This window comes from Bradysia coprophila (assembly GCF_014529535.1).
Source record: "Bradysia coprophila strain Holo2 chromosome X unlocalized genomic scaffold, BU_Bcop_v1 contig_12, whole genome shotgun sequence".
Lineage (NCBI taxonomy): Eukaryota > Metazoa > Arthropoda > Insecta > Diptera > Sciaridae > Bradysia > Bradysia coprophila.
In genome coordinates this window covers 7,793,300-7,814,617 of record NW_023503293.1, presented here as the reverse complement: position 1 = coordinate 7,814,617, position 21,318 = coordinate 7,793,300, and the positions used below count along the sequence as shown (strand labels likewise).

Below are 21,318 nucleotides of genomic sequence, written 5' to 3'. Positions count from 1 at the left end.
TTATCTGAAAATTCATGATAGTATACCGATATATCGGAATATATCAATAAATATCGGATTTTCGGACCGAAATATCGATATATCGAATTATCGATATCTTGATAATTTTCAAAATATCTATAATTATCGATTATCGATATTTTTTTGATAATTTTCGATAAAGTCGATAATTATCGATTATCGATAATTGATAATTATCGATAATCATTATCATTATTGCCCATGCCTATTCATGTGCAATTTTAATGAAAGTATTCATATTAAGCTTGAAAATTGCACATATCGCAATTGTGAAAGCCCGTACGAAGTACCTCTCAAATAAAACAGCAAAAATAGACCGGCTATAAGCCTAGTGAGGCATTTTTTCTTTTTCTCAATTTTTCAATTCTGGAGCTACCAACTTCCAAATACGTGAGTTATAAATAGGCAAACAGGAAGAATGTTTCTTCAGTCGATATCTTCGACTTTCTATCATTTTCGTAGTCAACTACCAACTTAGTATTCAACTACTAATTTAGTACTCAACTACCAGTTTGGTAGTCAACTACTAAATTATCGAATAATAAATAGGCAGGCAGCCTAAATAATCTCATCAGTCGGTGTGGAGCTCTAAAACAGTTAACATCTCTACCACATTTTTATCAGCTACCAACTACAAAATTTTCGAATTGCAATGTTTACTGTAAGCTGTCGGTTGTCAGATAACAAATAATAAGAAGACCGGAAATAGTACTGACGCTTTACATTCGTTAACATGTCACAGACAATTTCACTATTGTCGTTCATTATTGCTGTAGTTGTCGATAACAGATGACAATCGTCTGAAAATATAACTTTCAAACAAAAAAAAATCATGAAATTCGGTCAAACTTTATGGGATATATTGTCAAAAAAACACAACATTCACTGTACGGTCGAGTAGCCGAGGATTTAAATTCTTGCAAATTTCTCGAAATTCTTAATTTTCATTTATTTTTAGAGAATTTTCAAGAATCAATTTCACAAAAATAGGACCTGCTGTGTCCATCTAATTTTTATATGCCTATTAGCAACAGCGTCAATATGTCCCGTCTCGAGATTAACTCTATGGATATCTAGAATTTCTATTCTAACGAATGAATTGACACCACTTCCAAGAATATGTGCCTATTCTGATTTCTTGTTCAGTCATTGTAAAATACTTGCCTTTCGTTTCTCAAACACTGAAAGTCTAAGCGAACCGAATGATGCACTCAAAAAGGCATCATTAATGAAGTATGTACCCACGATAGAGTAAAGTTAACCAGGCAGGAGCGCTGATTTGACTAGGGACCAGAATAATCTAGTAGCCCTATATTTTTTGCGAACAAAATTTTTCAATTTATGTCAGTGTTCATTTGAGTTCATTTTCATCCAGTGTATTAGGTCCCTTATTTGACGTTTCGAAAATGAACCGCTCCTGCCTGGTTTATTTTACTCTGCCGTGATGTACCGCATGTGGACCATATGGACCATTCACACGCGCGATAAACTTTATGAACGAGCTCTTAACCGTATATGTGTCTGCGTGACCTAAATTTCAGCCTTGCATTTAAGTGGCGGTGCTGAGGACCTAAATTAGGAGAAAAATTCTGAAATTTATGCCCAAGGCATGGAATAGTTATTTTCTTAACGAATGTTAAAGATTTTTAGCAAAAGAGAGAATCGAATTTACTAATAATTAACATCTCTGATTTCTCTCTATTTCCCATATTTCCCATTCGTTACAGATTGATGATCACTTATTTTAACTTGCACTTTAATGTGCCAAAACAATACTCTTTCTCTAGGAGATAATATTGGTCAAAATAATGTATCGAAAAATGCTATGACAAGTCCTGCAAGGCAAACTATAATTAACTGGTCTTTGGACTTCTCGCTGTGATGAGAAATGAGAAAAGTAGATTTTAATTAAAAGATTTCAAAACTGATGGAATATTTTGATGAATTAGCACTGTATGGATGTTTCATACTACCAGCCTGTATATATTGCTAATGATATTGGTAATAACACATGTTATTCTAAACATTTTTGATTGGAAAAGTAGAGACCTCAGAACTCCATTTGACATAATATTCTGCATTCTCAAGAGAGAGGGTCACCTGAAATTAATAATTCATTAATAAAATGTCATAAAACGAATGTAGCTCTAAACAAATCTCCACAAATAGGATCAGTTTCTGCTTTAATAAGCACGGGACACTAATGAAAGTATAGGTATGGTCTAATGTCAAACTTTGTATGGAGAGGAGGAAAAAGCGATTTCATATAAAGAAACTCACCTCTCAATAATTTTCATTGAAAGGTGAGTTTGTTTGAATGAAATCGCTATTTTCTCCGGCTTGTATGGACAGACCATACCTGGTTTGTTCATTCACAGGACACTGCACGTAATCACGAAATGTTCCTACTTTGTCCGGTATTTTCCCACATTTTTTCAAAAAGTGAACTGTACTTTCATATGGTTTTGCGACACTCTTGGCACGCTCTCTATCGGAAGACCACACGAAATGCAATGTGGCAGGAGGGAACGAACAAGTGACAACCGGCCGCTCCAAACAGCATTATTCTAATACTGAAGATAAATCGAAACGTTTTTTTTTGCCGCTTAGTGATTCAATAAACAAGAATTGGCAAAAATTCGTAAAAGAATCATCATTCACCGGGTCGGTATACTGTGCAGTAAATTCGAACAAAAACGAGACGATGTCTGAAGGTAAATTGAACCGAAAATGTCCAAAAGTAACCGGAGGAATTTCGAGTCTTGTATAGTGTTCACTGTTTTGGTTATGTTTACCACCGACATAAAATTCTAAAATTGTGTAATTCCATCAAACTACAGTGTCCTTTCGTTGTTTATTATGACAGGAACGCCCGATGACCTATGGACCCCATGCAAACATCTGAACAAGGTGGTCGATTCGTTTTTAAGCGGCAAAGCAACAGAAATTTCCACTCTTGAGTTGACGTTACGAAAGTTCAAACAAAACTTCATCAATCTACTGAAGAACTCGGTGAGTCGAGCAATATGTCACGGCCAATTATTGTTCTAACTAAAATCAAAATCCCAATTCGCTTGCACAGCCAAAAAATGCAAAAAGCCGCGAAGAAATTAGACAAGGCAGCAAGGATGGAGTCAATATTCCCGGTATTGGTCACACGATACTGTCCAAAGATTTGGTGGACGAAAGTTTCATCATCTCGGACATGTACAATTTGAACGAATTCATGGCACTGGAATTACTGTGCACGGCTCAACAGCAAATTCCCCATCATCCCGGATTGCCGCGCGGATTGGTCGCAATACTGCTCTACTACGATGGCCGAAAGATTCTGGTGTCGTCACTGAAGGAATTGTGTCAGGCACGCGAAGGAATTTCGTGGTGCGTTGAGCTGTCATCGGAAGTGACGAGACTGGTCACAAGTTATACGGATTCATTGGTGGCCGACGGACTACTGAATCGCATCGTCGATTTACTGGACACTTTGGATATCACCAAAGAAATGGAAATATTGAGCGAAAATCGGGCGCTCGGTTCGCCGAAACACCATCGTCAAGTGATCAGTTTATTCGAGGAAATTCGTCTGCAATTGGCCTCGACGCTGTTCTGTTGGTCGGCCCAATGTGGATTGAAGAAAGACACCACCATCAAATTGATCAACTACCTGGCCAAATATAAGCCGAACGATGCCAGAGGTGGTATCGATGACGTCACATTGGCCGCTTTAATGGCTCTGTTATATGCATTCGATCTGAGTGTGTTTCAACGACGTGAGGATGGCGAAGAGGCCGTTAAGCGATTGCCGATCGTTAGTGAAAGTGGATTCGCACAGGGTGTTCTGGATGCACTGTATTCGAACTGGGAATGCGAGGAATTGCGATCGATTGCATTATATGCATTTGGACTGGCAATGGCAACATTCCGGCAAGCACCGCAATCACTCCAACAGAATGTCATGAGTATTATTGACCAGGACGAAGCGCTCGTCGAGTCAGCTATTCAAGGGAAATTGTTCGATTTCATCTATCATGTGCTGCTGGAGAATGAAAGTCTGTACAAGTGAGTTGGCTGTCGTCCCATTTTCGTTGATTTAATTTATTATTTTGAAAATCCATTTCCAGAACCGAATTCTACTTCCGACGACTACATGTTCTGCTAACCGATTTCATTGAGCTGATGCACTCAAAGGTAATTCAAATTGACATTCGCTTGAAACGAACCGATCGGTCCAATGCATTCTTATTGTTGTTGTTGCTCTTCACATCCAACGGTACTTTAACTTTCGACTGCTTGTCAATGACAACTTTAAAGTCTGGTGCACGTAAAACGCGCACGACCATTATCGTTGTCGCAGTCAGCCATAGTAGGCACGTTGTTATCGCGCTGTAGTACAGCGTTCGGTAATGCCATACAACCGGTGTCTTGCTAGTGGTACCGATCAGAAACTCGCAGCTTTTACCTCTATGTTCGGGAAACTCAGCTTCAACGTCGTTACAATATAAAGTCGTATGCTTATGCAGCACGAAGATGTACAGGCACTGAGTGATAACGATCGCTGCAAAGCACACCACAGACGGTAGTACAATACGCCACGGTTGCTCGTTAATGAAATGATTTCGAAACGTATAGCCACCACGTCCACAAATGTAGAACAATTGGATCCAAAATATGGACACAGCGGCCGTGATAAGGGGTGAAATGAGTAGATAGTCACATACGGTGTCTGGTCGTCCTACTGCAATCCGAGCAAATTGTTAGATTGGACGTGGAAATGGTTTCGGGGGTGGGAAATTAACCTTTGGGACTGAGAAAGCACACATTGCCAAAAATGTGGCTTTTCAGAATTGTGTGGACGCAATAGGTGGTCAGGAAGTGCAGTACCGTGACAATTCCCATTATTGTTAATATCGAATCTGTGGAGCGATGTGAAAGAGTTGGATCAGTGTCAAGCCTCTGAAAATTCTAAATTAAAATGTGTCCACTCAATGATGGTGGACCGGGCCGGATTCATTGTCAAATCTCTCACATTTCCAGCAAATGTTCATCTCGGATGAATAGCGAGGCACCAGACCCCATTTCACATCTTGCCACTTCAACCGCAAACGTCTTGATTGCGAACGCGATCGGGAATGCGAACTACGACGCAATCTCAAACGCGACCGGTCACGTAATTTGGAAAGCGATCGAGGTCGCAACTTGTATCGTTGTCGTCTTGACGTGGATAGAGCTTCAATCGGAAACGATTGCAACATTTTCGACGTCCTGTTTCGATAATATGAAATGTCATTGTTTGACTAACGAGTTAGTTTTAGTCGGCCTCCTATGTCCTAGATTTGAGTTGGTAAATTTCACGAATTTCATTTCGATAATTCAGAAGGATGTAATTCTTGTGCTTGTTCTCTGAATATGGTACTAGATTGGTTCTGGGCCCTTCTTTTTGACTATAATCTTGATGGTAGCTCAGCAGTGTTAGTAGTGGCTTAATCAGGAAAGCTTTTAAACTCCAAGGACTGCACTCTGTTCATTGTGTTCTTCGATTACTTTTTTTTCGAATGATGAGCGCTCACTGTAACCTTTCCCCATTCGTAACAGGTAACCGATCTTCGGGCTAGAGCCGACGAAACAGCTCGTACAATCCAGCTACACGCTCAACAAGGACTCGATCCGCCACCAAATCTTTGCATGAACTTCGAAACACTGCTGCTAATTGTCGGCAAACTGTACAGCAGCGATCAACTCAATCTCAACCTTGATCTCGAGTACTGGGGACCAATGGAAATAGCCAACAACTACCAACGAACGTCGACCCGATCCGTGTCACTGTTCAAATTCATTCGATTGGCCGGTGAATTGCTTCCGCCCAATCTCTTTGTGCCGTACATCAAAATGTTGGCCGGATTGTCCAGTTGCCAGCAGTCGGCCAGAAACACTTTCAATTTACTGAAACAAGGTCCCGGTGTGTCGGGCAGTACAACGCTGTCGTGGGACCATTTCTTCGAGTCGCTAAACCGTTACTATCTCACGTTGCGACAGGAGCAACATCCCACAACCGATACGGTATATCGAGTTCTGAATCGAAGCATTAGTCCACAAGAAATTGCCGGCCTGCAGGCAGTTTTAGCAGTTGTTCGAGCTGTTGCCAAACACGATGAAGTGGCTCGCATCGCCCTGTGTGAACATTCGAGTTGGCAGCCGTTGACCATATTTTTGGGATTGATCGGTTGTTCGGTTGTTATTCCCCTGAAAACGGAACTTCTGCTCACGCTGGCTGCACTAGGAAAGAGTAAAGACACCGCCATGCAATTATGGATTAACTTAGAAGCCAAACAAATCATAACAACGATACCATCAACGACAGAGTTCGGTAAGATTGACCATTGAAGGTGACTGCAAATAACGAAATGAAAAATTGAATTTTATGTGCCCTAGCTGTTCGAGGTATAGAAAGCGAAATCGAGCAAATTGAGAGTCGTAATGGCACGTATCCTTTGACGCAAGCCCTACTGGAATTTCTGTACACCATATCGACTACGGCTGTACCGAAAAATCTCGGAGCTGGGACCAGAAAGCCAGGATTAGATCCATACCTGACGTTTGTGGTGGAAACGGTTTTTCTACGATTTTATAACAGGTAGGCCGACCTTTGGCAGATCATGCGGACAGAAAACAAATTTTTATTTTGAATTCCAGAAACTACAAGAACGAGCTCGAAAAATGGGAAGTGGCCGAAAAGTGTCTCAAAATATTGGAATTTTACGCTCAAATGTACGAAGTGAATCCGGCTGATTTCCCAGTCAATGGCATAGTTAAAGAGGAAAATCCACCGCCAGGTTTTCATATTTTGCTGCAGATGAACATCAACGACAAGTCAGAGCTGCTTAGGTAAGGACTTTAGTCGTAAAAATTGCCGAAACTGTTACCCTCAACCGCTCTTTCAGATTAATTCTACACATCATCGACGAGGCATGCGTTCGTCTCGATAACTACGCTCCATTCCCCGGCAAAGCGAAACTCGAAAAGTGCACACTGTACTGTCTCAGCATCATCGAAAAAGCACTTGCCACACAAGCATTATTTTTCGACGCTCATTTCGCTGCCAATTGTTCCATCCTGATGTCCGGAACGAATAAGCTCCTACTCGGCGTGAATCCACGCAGCGGAAAACCCGACAACATGCTCAACATCACTAAATTCGTCACGTACAACACATGGCTGCCACACCAGGCCCTCTTAGCGGTCAAAATTCTTACGTTCATTGCTCGTCAACCGAACGTGAGTACGCTGCTGCTCGGCGAATTTACGCGCACGACCAAATTGGCGAACGAGATTCGTCACGGTTTCGTTGAGTGTTTGGAGGCGGATATAACCGTAGTGGACAATTCGGATCCAGATCATCGGGACAACGTACACCTAACGCTCAAGGATACGATCATCAATTTGCTGGAAGAATGTCTACCGCAATCTGCGCCAAATATAGCTCATTACCTGTTCGGATTCGATATATCGAAGGATATCCGGGCGACCAGACTGCAGCAGCCGGGCGTTTTAGATTTTCCAAGCAATTGTATCAAATCATTGGTCACGATTCTGGATGAAGCGCTTGAGGTGCGTTCGGAAACTTTCGGTGTCCGTGGACCACTTGAACCTAAAAGTATTTTCCCATTTTTGTTACAGAATCGAAAGTCTGGTTTCGACATGGCATCGACTTATTCGCGACTCATACAGAATGCCTATCACCTGTTGCATTCGCTGTGCTACAACTCAAAGACGTCGGACGTGGTTTTGCGTTTCCTTCGATCGTGCAACGACTTCTTTTGCCGGCACATTGCAGCTATGCCATTTAGGAGCACCGAGAACGGTTACGCCTTAAACCAAATGACTGGACTTCTGAAGAGTTTAGCAATTGAATTGAAAATCACCGCCAACAACTGTCAAGTTACCCAATTCACCAACATGAGCAAATTACTGTTGGGCGTCGTGCAAGATTCGTGTCAAGACGGCAAACCGGCCAATGATATGGCACAATACCATTCCATAGCCAATAATTCCACTCAATACGGCGACAATTCGTCCATATTTTTGTCCAACAACAATACCAACCGCAACGAACAGAGTGCCGGCTTACTCATCTGCAAGCTGCTGGAACGCTGCGACTTTGAAGTGAAATTCGTCGATCAACCGAAATGGGATTTCTTTGACAATTCGCGAATCGCACAACTGTTGCAGAGCTGCGAGTTTAGCACCGGTTCCGGACCGAAGCTGATCAATATAAAGAAATTGCACGAAATTTTACGCGATGAATTGAGCACCGTTCCGACCACAATTGCGTCCGGTCAACGGCAATTGATTTTACAGGAAATCGAGGCGATGATGAAGTATGCGCTCAGTGTGAATGAACAGAAAAACTTGAGCGCAGCGTCGAGTAACTTTCTGGAAGCTTGGGGAATGGTAATCGAAACGCTGTTCATCGTGGCACCGGCATTCATCTTATCGTACGAGGTGCAACGTGGACTGATTTTGGAAATTCTTCAAGTTTTGCTCAACAAAATCGTTCCGCTTCAAATCATGCCCGAACTGTCGAATCTGGCATCAGCTTCCGTACTGCAATTACTTGTCATCTTGCGACACTGTTACACTCAACTGAACAGTGGCACCGACTTTGGTAAGATTGATGACACAGACATTTTGTCGGATCCTAATGTTAATCCGAACCATTTCGATCGTAGCCAATTCATCGGAACCAATCAGTGGAATCTCCTTTTCGCTGCTGGGTAGCAATCATTTGTTGGGACAATTTGCGCAGACCAGCTATTCAGCGAAAACCAATTCGCTGAGCTTGAAATACATTCTGAAAAACATTGTCGAATGGATACTGATCAGTGGAGTGTCGTCGCAAAAGTTAAAAGTGAATCTGTACGCTGCCTTACTGAATTTCATGCAGATCATCAAACTGAAGCAAAGGAAAAGTGATTCTGAAGTGTGCGGAGAGGAGTGAGTATTGATTTGGAGTCGATTGCGACGTTAGATGGTAAACCGTTTCATTTCATCCATCCAGCTATGTGTCCCGGCTAGACAAATCCATTTCCAAGGCAACTGCCCATTCCGATTACGAAGACAATGTTAATGACAGTCAAATGGCTGCTGAGGTGTTCGCATCCGTCGGCGACAAGATCATCGACATCCTTTGTCATGATTGCACAACTGGTCATGATGTTTGTAAAATGTTGGCCCTGTCGTGCATCGACATTCTGCTGGAAATGGACATGATGGTCAATTACATTCAATTCATTTCGCGGCGCGGCTATCTCGCCCATTTGGTGGACAGTTTGATGAAAACGGATAATCAACTGTGTCGCATACTGGAAACGATGCCCGACAACATGAAAGCGTTGTACGTGTACGAATCAAAGATGGCTATACTGGGACGGGTGGCAAGTGTTCATATCGGTGCCGAACTACTACTCGAGCACAAAACGTTGAATGTACTGTCATCGATGAAAGTCTACGACATGCATCCCGATTTCCAGGTCAACCAGTATCAGATCGACAACAGTTCATCGTTCATTCCACCCGTTGAGATACGTTACCAGCAAATTCTATTGGCCGCTCTGAATATATGCGATGTTGTGCTGTCCACACTGGGCCCGGAAAATCAGTCAGCCATCACCCAAGTGCTTCATTTCCTCTATTCGCACGGCGACATGATCGAAATCGTGCTCCGGACAGGGACACCGTTCCTAAATGTCTGTTTGTTGCAAGAATTGTCAGCAATTACTGGGCTTATTGCACGGACGGCCAATCAGGAAATGTTACTGGCTGAATCGAACACTCCGCATCAGGAGCTGGGCGCCTATTTGTATCGTTTGCAGAAGTTGATGATGAGCTTGTTCCCAAGGTTTATACTGTCCGAGGCGTCGTTTAAGGAAATTAATAAGGCGGACAGCACGATGTGAGTATAATGAACAGCCAGTGGTTACACACGACGGTAGGACATTCATTTCAAATGCACAACTCATTTCAGATATCAAACAGCCGACAGCGACCGATCGCAGAACATCAAATATTTCCTGCAAATCGCTTCGAATTTGGCTTTGTACGCCAGGAATGCAATAGCTAATCACAGTGCCGATCATCGGACGACAGGCATTTTATTTTCGCCTAGCGTGAACGAAGGACTGCAAAGGTATACATTTTTGAAGTCACGTCCATAATTGTCGATAGCGCATTGAATGAAACAATTTTTTTTTGTCATCGGAAGAAACGAAACGCAATCCGGATCCCTAGAAATATTGCCAAGCATCGGAATTGTTGTCAATCAACTGAAAGCGTCCGTTGAGTATTTCAATCGAGTGAAACAGAGCTACGACGCATTGGTACAACAGAGAAATTCATTGCCGACGCTATGTCTAGATTCGAAAAGTAAGGCATTGAGAGACCACTTGGGAGGATTTTATTTATTGAAATTTCAATGTCTGCCCATTTCCCAGATCAATCACAATACGACCGTATCACCGAAATGCTGTCCAACAAACGAACTGAACTGAATTTGTGCATCTTTCTCACCGAACACTGTCTGTATCTGCTGTGGACACACTGCGACTTTTACATGTTACGTGCCATATCGGTGAATTCAATCCAAATGAATTCCATCGGCCGAAAAACGATCATCTCACCCATCGATGCCGGATGGAAAATCACGTCAGACGATATTGCCGTGCTGAGGAAGTCGTTGATTCAGGTGTTTAATGAAACGTTTTGCCAGCGATTGGTAGCAATGGAACAGGTCAGTTGAAAGTTATCGGGTTAGGAATAACGTGACGATGGGGGACCATTCGTAAATTACTTACGCGAAAGATGATGAGTCTCAGGCTTTCCAGGAAGATATCGACGATGTGTGTACTATTTTCGATAACACCTCTTCGCTTCCTTGGGTGCGTGTGTAATTTACCAATGAACTTTGAGTCTTCGTCGCTTACCATTTCTTATATCTTGTGCATGTGACGGTTTATAGATGAATTCCCGTCTGAATACTCTGCCATCAAGACCACTTTACTGAAAACACTTTTTGTTTCTTTTCCTAATTAGAACGATTCAGTTTCGTGCAAAGGATTCGTGGAGGCATTGCTGCGACGCATCAAACGGCTGATAACTTTTGTACCAGTTTGAATTCTCAATCACTTTTTGTATGGTTAATTTGCGATGATTTGTTTTGTTGTTCAATTAAAATGAATCAAATTCACTCGTCGGTGTTTTTTCTTTGCTAATTGGCAAGGCCGCATTGTCTCTGGCTGCAGTTGATCACAAATACAATGGAGTCAAGCCTTTTATCCTAAGAACTATCTTATGAATTGACCAAAAAGTCTACTGTTCAGATGATTGGAGTGTAGTGAATAGAGTAAACGGAAAGTCAAATATCGCTGAGTTGAGGTCAAAAGTCTCTGTTGAAATTTATCAAAGGTCGTTTTCAACCTAGCACGTAAATGTTGGAGCCATGGCCTAATATTAACGACGAGTTTCACTAAATTCCACTAAAGTTAGTGAATTTTAGTGAAATTTAGTTAAACTTTTCAAACAATCGAATTCTTTTTATTTTGTTCATCGTTAACATTAAACCAATGCTGTACCATTGACCATTGCATTAGCTTGGACTTTTAACGCTACTGTTCAATCAAATGTAATGCTCCTACTGACTAATAGAAAACAGAGACCGTACATGTTGAGGGTGGGATGAGCCGAAGAGAAGTTGAAAGACAAATACTGCGTGATATTGGGAAATGATGGAATTGGTATTTATTATTTATTTATTTTAATTTGAACAACAGGCACACAATTTTAATGAATGAACGAGCTAAAGAGTTTTCCACAGGCCTCTCACACCTCCTTATTTCCTTGATTTTCCTTATTTTTATGAAAACCTCCTTATTCCTCCTTATTTGGTAAAAAATCCTTATTTTCCTTAATTTTCGCAAATTTTACTGACAGAAAATCAAAAATTAATAAAAAAAAATCGCTGCGCGGCAAACATTGATTTTAAAATTACTTTTATTATTTAACACAAAGAACTCTAATAGAAAAGTGAAGTGGTGGCGCATTGTCATTCCAATATGATTGATTTACTGGACTTACCATGTTTTTCTGTGGTTTCCTTCTCGAGTATCACTTATAATACAAAGGTTTTTAAAATGGAATGGAATTACTCATTTATGCGCCTTTCAATTCTAAAAGAAACTGTTTCACATTTTTTTTAAATTTCTTATTTTCGGACTTATAGAGGCCAAGCCAAAGTAAATGGCATTCCCTCAAAAAGGGGTTGCAATTTTTTTTCGATATAATTGAAGCAAGAGACACAAATGTTGGTTATGATCACCGGTTAGTACCGATTAACCTTAGGAACTTATATTCGAAAATAAGGTCGATCTTCAATCGAAATTGGAGGCTTGCAATAAAAGATTTCTGCGAAACTTACCCATAACAAAAAAGTGGACAATTGCATCATATGGAAATAAAACCCCATGACTGTTTGTTCTATTGCAAGCTTAGTAGCATAGTGCCTACTGAGTTTTCCATTACAATAAGTGACTCAAGTAAGCTTTCAGCAGGATTTCTTAGATAAAAATCTGCTGAACGTATTCATCCCAACCCATCAGAAGGTGTCGGACAAAATATATAAAAAAAAATCCGTGAAACAGTTCGAACCTAAAGCCTCTGCTAATCAAATTGATATGTGCAAATATTGATTGCAATCTTTAGTCTATAGACTACTAAACTTTCGAACGATACCATACACGCCCTATTTGGTTCGATAAATATCAATTTTCGTTGCTCGAAGTCGAGTAAACTCGGTACACTTCAAAAAACATGAAAAACCTATTTTGTACTTTTCGAACAGACACTTACAGTCAATACCCTCTCTAGCAAACAAACTGCTTTTTTTAAGAGCTTCCGAGCGTACGCTGAAATTGTAGCCTACATTTCTGCGTTTCGAAATTTTTGATCGCTGATATCTTTTTACGAGAGCCCCTTTTAAAAAATGTACGACCACATTTTCGAGTAAAAATATATCAGCTTTGAATAAAAAATAAAATTGTCTGTGAAAGTTCCATGTTCTTTGAGAAAAGTGTACCTTAGATGCAAATTTGATGCACCGGTACAGTTTTCTTAAAGCACATGAAACTTTCACAGACAATTTTATTTTTTATTCAAAGCTGACATATTTTTACTTGAAAATGTGGTCGTACATTTTTCAATAAGGGCTCTCGTAAAAAGATATTAGCGATCAAAAATTTCGAAACGCACAAATGTATGCTACAATTTCAGCGTATGCTCGGAACCTCTTAAGGTGGTGAAAGAATCCAGTCGCCTTTGGAATTTACATTTAGATTACAGCGTAGTCAGTCAAAATGTAGAATAGTGTTTGTAGAATACAAAGAAATAAGGTGTGAATTTGGCACAGAGAGCTGAGAGTTTGGTTGCTAGAGAGAGTATTGTTACAGTTCATGACAAATTCGTTAAATTTGTAAAATAGCGAAAATTTTAAGTTGAAAAATTTGTATCTTTCTCCTTATTTTTCCTTAATTTCAATTAACAATTTCCTTATTTCTCCTTATTTTTGAGCTGAAACCTCCTTAATTCCTTAATAAGGAGTCCGGAATTAGAGTGAGAGGCCTGGTTTTCCATCTTACGGTCAATGGTTTAAGATGAGTGGATACTTTATTGAAAAGCCTACATTAGGACATTTGATAAGGTGATATCGCTGATATCTTTTTAAGAAAAATCATTTTTGAAAAATGATAAAATCGGAAAAACCACCACAAGGACGCTGTTTTGCACTAACCGTACTTAATTTTGCATCCAAAAGATACAATCAGGATACCCATGAAATTTTAGGATGCTTTCAATGAAAAATCGATTTTTTTTTGTGGCAGTTTGAAAGTCTCTCAACATTTTATTCAAATTAAGGCAAATTGTTGACACTCTCGAAACTGGTAAAACTGCCACAAACAAATCGTTTTTTCATTGAAAGCTAATTTTGTGGTGGTTATTGTCCGTTTACATTTTTCAAAAAGGATTTTCGTCAAAAAATATCAGCGAAACTGCAATATGAAACGCCCAAATGTAGACTCTGGTTTCAGCGCTTCAGTATACATGCCTCTTAATAAATGCCGCATCATATGTCCATCAAAACAGTTGACCTGCTCCCTGTCGAGGTTTTACGTGATCTTCACTTTTTCCAATCATTTGAAACTACCCAGCAGAACCGAAAATCTACTAAAAGAGAGCATGAATTAAGAGACATGGGAGCTTAGCTAGAATTGTGGCATACATTTGCGTGTCTTGTATTTCATTTTTGATATCTTTTCATCAGAACCCTTTTCAAAAAATTTACAACCGCAATAACGACCACGAATGCGGTAGCCTTAATAAAAATTAGTTTTGGTTGTAGTCATTTGACCGGCTCTCAGAAACGCGAAGTATAACGAAATTTTCATAAAATGCTAAATTTCAGTGCTAGTCAAACTGCGACAACCAAAACTATTTTCTTTTGAAGGCTGACACATTCGTGGTCTTAATTGCTGTCGTACATTTTTGAAAATTAATTCTGGTGTAAAGATATCATCAAAAGTAAACTAAAATCCAGTATTTAAAAACCGCCCTAATGTATGCTTTTCATTCAGAAAAGCATCGATGCCTCTTAAGAAAATTTACTCTATAGAAACGGCTAGTCATCAGTTATAACAATGACGACAAAAATAATTTATGACCTCTTTCTAGTGTTCTCTTGCGGACTGTATCTTGCAGTTGTAGTAAAAGTTCAGGAAACAAATTTCGATGAACAGAAATGCAAAGAAAAAGCTTTGCAATTTCCATCGTCAACCAGATGGCAGGGACGAAACCAATTTTCGAAAAAAAAAATTCTACAATTCGGACGTACTGTGTCTGTGCTGTTTCCGTTTTTTTTTTTCGTTCTGTTTCTGAAAATGAGCTTTGAGCTTTTTATCCGTACACATCCGTTTATCACTTCAATTTTTATTTTCTCTCAATCGAAATGAATTCTATGAGAGCCACTCCATTTCTTATACTTCTTATTGAATGCAGTACATTTTAGAAGTGCTGTAATATTAAATGCGGACCGACGGAGATGCTTCACAATGAAACTCGAAAGTATCATTGAAAATTGAAAATTATTTACGGCAGTGCAACGCGATAAATTTTACATTCATATTTGGGTCAGGTCATGCATCGTAAACGTTTTGCTCCATACTTTTCGTCTATATAAAAGAAAAACTTTTTTCTCTGCCAAATGCCCTTCCATGTTAAGAACGGTTTATGGGCTTTTAACGGGAGGTTCTTTTTTAATGGGATTCACACAGGACAACAACAAATGAAACACCGAGCTTAAAAACCATTATTATTAATACATCAAATTATCACATTTCGTTTGATTAATTTACACCGCACACTGTCGACAATGCCCACATCCCATCCACTTCACGACCCATCCGACGTCTGAGATATTGTGTCACTAATCCATTTAATGTAATACGATATCCGAGTGTACACATCCGGATAGCCTTGCTCCGCACAACCAGAACCGAATGATGTTATGCCCGCTAGTAGCCAAGGTCCGTTTTTCGACAGTCGGCATTGCAGTGGACCCCTAACGGAGAAAATGGTTGGTGTGGTGAAATCGGGCGTACAAATGCCATCCTTATAATTACCCTGAATCTCCGACGCAAGTTCCGCCCTTTCCATTTAATTTACCAGCACACAGGTGACCCTTGTGGATCTTAACATTGCTGCCGTACGCGTTTTTACATCTGGTAAAATACAAAAAGAAAATAAGTTTTAAGGCAGCCAATGATTCGTAAACAACTTTCGAAGGCACAACTCTGCGCGAAAGGGTTGAAAGTTCTTTAGTCCCTGCTTGATTGCTTGAAATATGAATGATCGTCTCGGTATAGTTCGATAAATCATTTTATTGTGTACCAATAAAGGCTAGGAGAAAGGGGAATAAAGGGAGAGGTCACAAGATCACAGGTCTGAAGAAAGGCAAGTTTTTAATAAAAAACGAAAATCATTCAATTTAAGTTACGCACTGCAGTTGGTCCCTATGAAATCAAATGCACTCACTTAACATTGGTGTGAATGGGTACTTTTGTTTGAAGTAATGTATCAGCTAAGTCTCCCGAAGTTGTTGACGACCGACCCCATCCCGTTGCTATACAATCCGTGTATGGTAAATCCTGAAACATCACAACGGTTTGTAAAAGCAAAAATGAAGTGGTGCATGTGTTGGCGTTGGCAAATCATTCAAACCTGTAACGTTGCTTTACCGGACACAGCATCATCTGTGTACAAATTGCCATGCAAAAATTTATCATTCCTTCGTGTGTGACTGCGTCGTGATTGTCGTCTACCGGTCGAATGGTTGCTGTTCGATTGCAGATGCTTAATTCTAATGTTTCTTAAAAAGTTATTATCCCTAATTGGTATGGCCACCGTGTCGTCGTCTTTCTGATCGTACAGTTCTTCGTCCATTGACTGTGGATAACCGAAGGCTCTGAATGGTAAACAGATCGTCCGGATATTCGATTCTTCACTCAGATCAGCTGGTTCAGACAATTTGATCATAACTGGAACAGAAATATTGTTTTTCTATCTCCCTTACCACAATAGGTATATCAGGCACTGCTCATACCTAGATCATGTTGAAAGTTTTCGTACTTTTCATGAAATACAATTTTTTCGACCGAAACTCTTTGCTCGTATCCCGATTCTATCATTCGATTGTGCTCGCCTAAAACTACTGTCCATAGTGGTGGCAAGGGTAGATTGAATAAATCACTGCAACAGAATTAAATCGGCGACGACGCTAATACTAGACTCCAAAATGTAAAAAGACGATCAAGACTTACTTATGTATGCAATGCGCTGCACTAATTATCCACATCGGGTCCACCAACACTGCCCCACACCAATGGCCCAGAAATCCTAACGACGGATGAAGCAATTCGAGCGAAACTTGCCATGGAAATTGTCCGTCTTTGGTCGGAGAACCATCGATTATTTTTGGTATTCGATATTTTGAATTAATTCTAGGATGTCGCCGTAACGGTCTGACTCCGCACTCTTTAACAAAAAGTGAAATTTTGAATTTTTAAATAAGATTTGTGGAATTTTGTGCGAAATTTTCATTTTCGGAAGGCAATAATGGGCGAAAAGGTTAAAAGAGTTTTCATGTGAATTTTGTTTATCCGAGGCGAGGCCGAGACTTTTTATTTTAACTCAAGTTATGTATAACAGAATGTAATGTCGGAAATAATGCTTGAAGCATTGAAAAGTACGGTTGTCGACAGCCAACATTTATCGATTTATCAGTCGATATTTATCGATAATATCGATAAAGCATTCAATTGATATTGATTTTTGGAAAATATTGATGATCGGCTGTTTCGATATTTTGTCAATCGAATGAATTAACGAATGTATATTGTCACACTAAGCGTGCGACCTCGAAATACTGTCCACACATCTAGTGCCTAAAAAAGCATTTATCACTCGATAGCATAAATACATGAAAGGGGATGAAATGTTGAAAAGTCCAGTTTTCGTGTGAATTTTGTTCATCCGAGGCGAGGGCGAGGTCAATATAGATTAGTGTGAATTTTGTTCATCAGAGGCGAGGGCGAGGTCAATATAGATTCGTGTGAATTTTGTTCATCCGAGGCGAGGCCGAGGTCAATATAGACTTTTCACTTTAATTCCGAGTTTCAATTTTGTGTTATTTTGGGACTAGGCGAAGGGGTTTCATCAAAGAAAAAGAAAATGGACGAAGCGGAAGTGAATAGAAATTGACGGGAAATATGTCACCACAAATTAATAATTGAGTTACAAACAAATTTTTATTTTTATTTTTTATCGATGGAGAACCTAATTATAAGACACTTTGTCTCGTATCATTTGCCAAAAAAAGTTAAAACTTTTTTTTATAAATCATTTTGAAAGTCACTAAAAACACGAAAATTCGAATAGAAATACAGTATGTCATCAAAAATTTTTGTATTTCGATTCGAATTTTCGTGTTTTCAGTGACTTTCAAAATGATTTATAAAAAAAGTTTTAACTTTTTTTGGCATATGATACGAGACAAAGTGTCTTATAATTAGGTTCTCCATCGATAAAAAAAAAATTGTTTGTAACTCAATTGCTGCAACTTTAACGGTATTTCATGAGGTAAATTGGTCCGTGAAGCTGGGAGTCTCTCTTTCCAAGATTGTTTTGATTGCGTTCAATTTCCCGGAACTATCATTAATATATCCTACGAAACTGAAGCAAGAAGAAACAATTAAAAACTTCGTTGCTTCGTCTTAACACGGCCTAGTAAATCCTACTTATCCTAAATCAATAGTGAAAATGAAACAGCATTACAGTTTTACGAACATATTCAAAGTATTTGATCAGAGGATAATTGGATTCGTTGACGACGATGACACAATATAATGATAATTATTGAGGTCAAATGTGTGTATGTTTATTGTGTCACTCATCAAGCCACCGATAAATGACTTGTTTAACGTTTTTAATTATACAGTGAGAGGCGGGGAAATTTCAGCATGAATTTGCTTCAGCTGTTTTCCAGCTGATCCACACAATCAAAACTGTTTATATCTCTTTACCTTAATACTACCATGCGCGTGCGTATAGCAGCTTCAACCGTTTAAACAAGTATGAACAGTTTTCATTGATTGAATGATATTAATTTTATTGTTTTAGCCATCTTCCAGCTGACATGGAAAAAGAGTGGTCATGCCTGTTGTATTGGGTCTATGGATCAGTGAAAAAGATCTGAAGCAAATTAATGCTGAAATTTCACTGCCTCTGTTGGATTCTACCTTAATAGAAAAGATAGGTATCGCCCTTGGGCTTTCGTTGGGGGGAAAAGCTCGTATATTCATCACGCGTATTGGTCCATCGTATGTCTGTCTCCCAATTAAGCGTACAACAAATTCGATAAATCGACAACACAATGTCTTATCGTATTGTTTTCAAATGGACGTGTGTACGTACATACAATGTATGTACACAGATTGCACATCGGATTATAATTTCCATATAATCTGGTCAACACTGTGAATAAAAGAAATCAATTTAACCATTTAACTAGTGGATTATACAGGTGCTGCTGGGGAACATCGCAATTAAATATTGTTTGAATTTCGTGTTTTTGAGGTGAGCGAATCACAGAAAGCATAAAATTCGTATGTCTTTCGTATTACGCATAAGACAGCTGTTGTTTGAATATCGATAAAAAGTAAATGTTACAATTATGCTAGACTGCTGGGGAGAGAATAGAAGGCAAATTTGGACTATATTGAAAGAAGTGGTCAATTACTTAAAAAAAACTTCACAACTGCATTCTAGTTAGTAATTGTCTCTATCGTTAACAATCAGGTAAGACCTGAAAGTATACCAGAGATTATGATAGTAGGAACTCAACTCCGGTTATCATTTTTATTAAATGTTATTTCTGGGTTTTAAAGTGTTTTCAATTGGAAATGAAACTTCACAGCGACAATATAGTAAGCAACACTGTACGCAGGGCCTATTTTCAGGATATTTGTAAAAAATTTCGAAAAAAAAATCTCGAAATTCTTAATTTGAACATTTGCTTGAATTTCAAGAATTTTTTAAAAAATTATTTCACAAAAATAGGCACTGCATGAAAGTAGTTCTGGAAATTAGGTTTTTTTTTTCGGAAACAGAAGTCGGTTCATTCATTAAAGTTTCCATTAAAAATGGCCAGACATAACCCAGGCAGGAGGGCGACATTAGTCAAAAATATAGGACACTACATTTTCTATAACAAAAAGTCTGCGTCCTGCTGTTAGTGGTACGTTTTTATTTCGCATGGATTGTGGTTGATGTAGCAAAATGAAATAAAAAAATTCAAAATTTCTCATGGTCTGATTCGATTTATAAAATTGGAGCAAAGAACTGTATACATTCTACAATGGAGATTGGAGACCCATTTCCGTTCTTTGTGTGTCTATGTTTATGTATTATGTAGCCGTTTTGCGAATGAAGGACGTGTTATAATTCAATTTGTGTGTATAATAACAAAGAAACAGTAAGAGGTTATCTCAGACGATACAAACAATCTTCTGGCATGAAAGTACTCAATCCAATTAAATTTTAAATTTGTCGAATATAAAAAGTAGAAAGAAAAATCCTTAAAGCAGATTTGCGTCTATATAATCCTCGATATAACCTTGGCTCGATGAGCGAGTGGTATATCATTCCGATTATATTCAACAGTTGCCTTCCTATTCTTTTCAAAAATTTATTGTCAAAACACACAAAATATTATTTAAACGAGAACAAAAATGCCAAAAATCCGAAATGTAATTTAAATTTTTTTAGCAAACGCAGCGCTATCCAATTATCCAAACGGATTATAATGTATAAAGCAAAAATTTAAACAAATTTTCTTTAATCTCTTCGCCCGGTTAGCTTTTTTCCGTTGATATACCAAATAAATTCGAAACCTTTTTAATGAAATTTTGATTTATTTATGCTTTCATATAACACGGGAATGTCGGTTGTGCTTAGATTTATTTTTGAAATAAAAAAATTGTAACAAAAGGAAAAATAATAATTTAAATCAACTCTCTCACCTGTTATTTGTCTTTCGCCGTTCACAATAATCCCTTTCAGTGCCAGCATAACGGTATATAAATATATAAAAGTCATTTTCACACATATTTTTCACTTTGGTTTGAAATGTTTTATTCCTTTTTACTTCAAAAATGATAATAAAAAATCGGATCAAATAAATCAGAAAATTATATTTGAACAAACGACCGGGATTTTCTGCATTGATTTCTGAATTCGCCAACAATACGGAGAGACGTTTAACATTGTCATCAATAATATATATCTATGGAAGGAAATTATATCGCCGATTTGATCATATTTATCGACTTATAAATGAAAAATCAAAATTTCTATTCGATTTACGACGTTTCTTGTGCTATTACTTTAAATGAAATAAGTGTGAGTTGCCAGTGTTCCCTTCATTTATTGACCTAAGTATAGTTATGTGAAGCTGGACGAATATAGAATCACCGGAACCAGACGAATTATTTATTTCCATTGACTGAAAGTCAGGATCTTACGAAAGACAATCACTCGAAATATCCCTATAAGAGAACGTCAGATTCTATGAACAACAACGCAAACAGAAACGGAAACGGTAAGTTTGACAGGCCAAAAGGATAATAATGAAATTTTGACTGC

General features: G+C 38.8%; 2 protein-coding genes across 2 annotated transcripts; one reads left to right on the top strand and one right to left on the bottom strand.

Moving 5' to 3' along the window:
• Window positions 1-2,565: 2,565 nt before the first annotated feature.
• On the top strand, window positions 2,566-11,260 carry LOC119067433 (nuclear pore complex protein Nup205). The gene is made up of 15 exons (XM_037170405.1): window positions 2,566-2,735; window positions 2,888-3,033; window positions 3,104-4,080; window positions 4,143-4,209; window positions 5,614-6,385; window positions 6,451-6,652; window positions 6,712-6,903; window positions 6,960-7,626; window positions 7,696-8,683; window positions 8,748-9,012; window positions 9,077-9,970; window positions 10,043-10,204; window positions 10,280-10,440; window positions 10,509-10,804; window positions 11,107-11,260. Exons 1-15 carry the CDS (start codon window positions 2,726-2,728, stop codon window positions 11,185-11,187), a joined length of 5,880 nt encoding a protein of 1,959 aa, XP_037026300.1. The 5' UTR covers window positions 2,566-2,725; the 3' UTR covers window positions 11,188-11,260.
• A 4,157-nt stretch (window positions 11,261-15,417) lies between these two features.
• Window positions 15,418-21,318, bottom strand: LOC119067432 (trypsin-1). The gene is made up of 7 exons (XM_037170404.1): window positions 20,697-21,318; window positions 16,938-17,151; window positions 16,721-16,866; window positions 16,339-16,655; window positions 16,153-16,265; window positions 15,741-15,839; window positions 15,418-15,679 (listed from the first exon to the last, which is right to left on the bottom strand). Exons 1-7 carry the CDS (start codon window positions 20,770-20,772, stop codon window positions 15,511-15,513), a joined length of 1,134 nt encoding a protein of 377 aa, XP_037026299.1. The 5' UTR covers window positions 20,773-21,318; the 3' UTR covers window positions 15,418-15,510.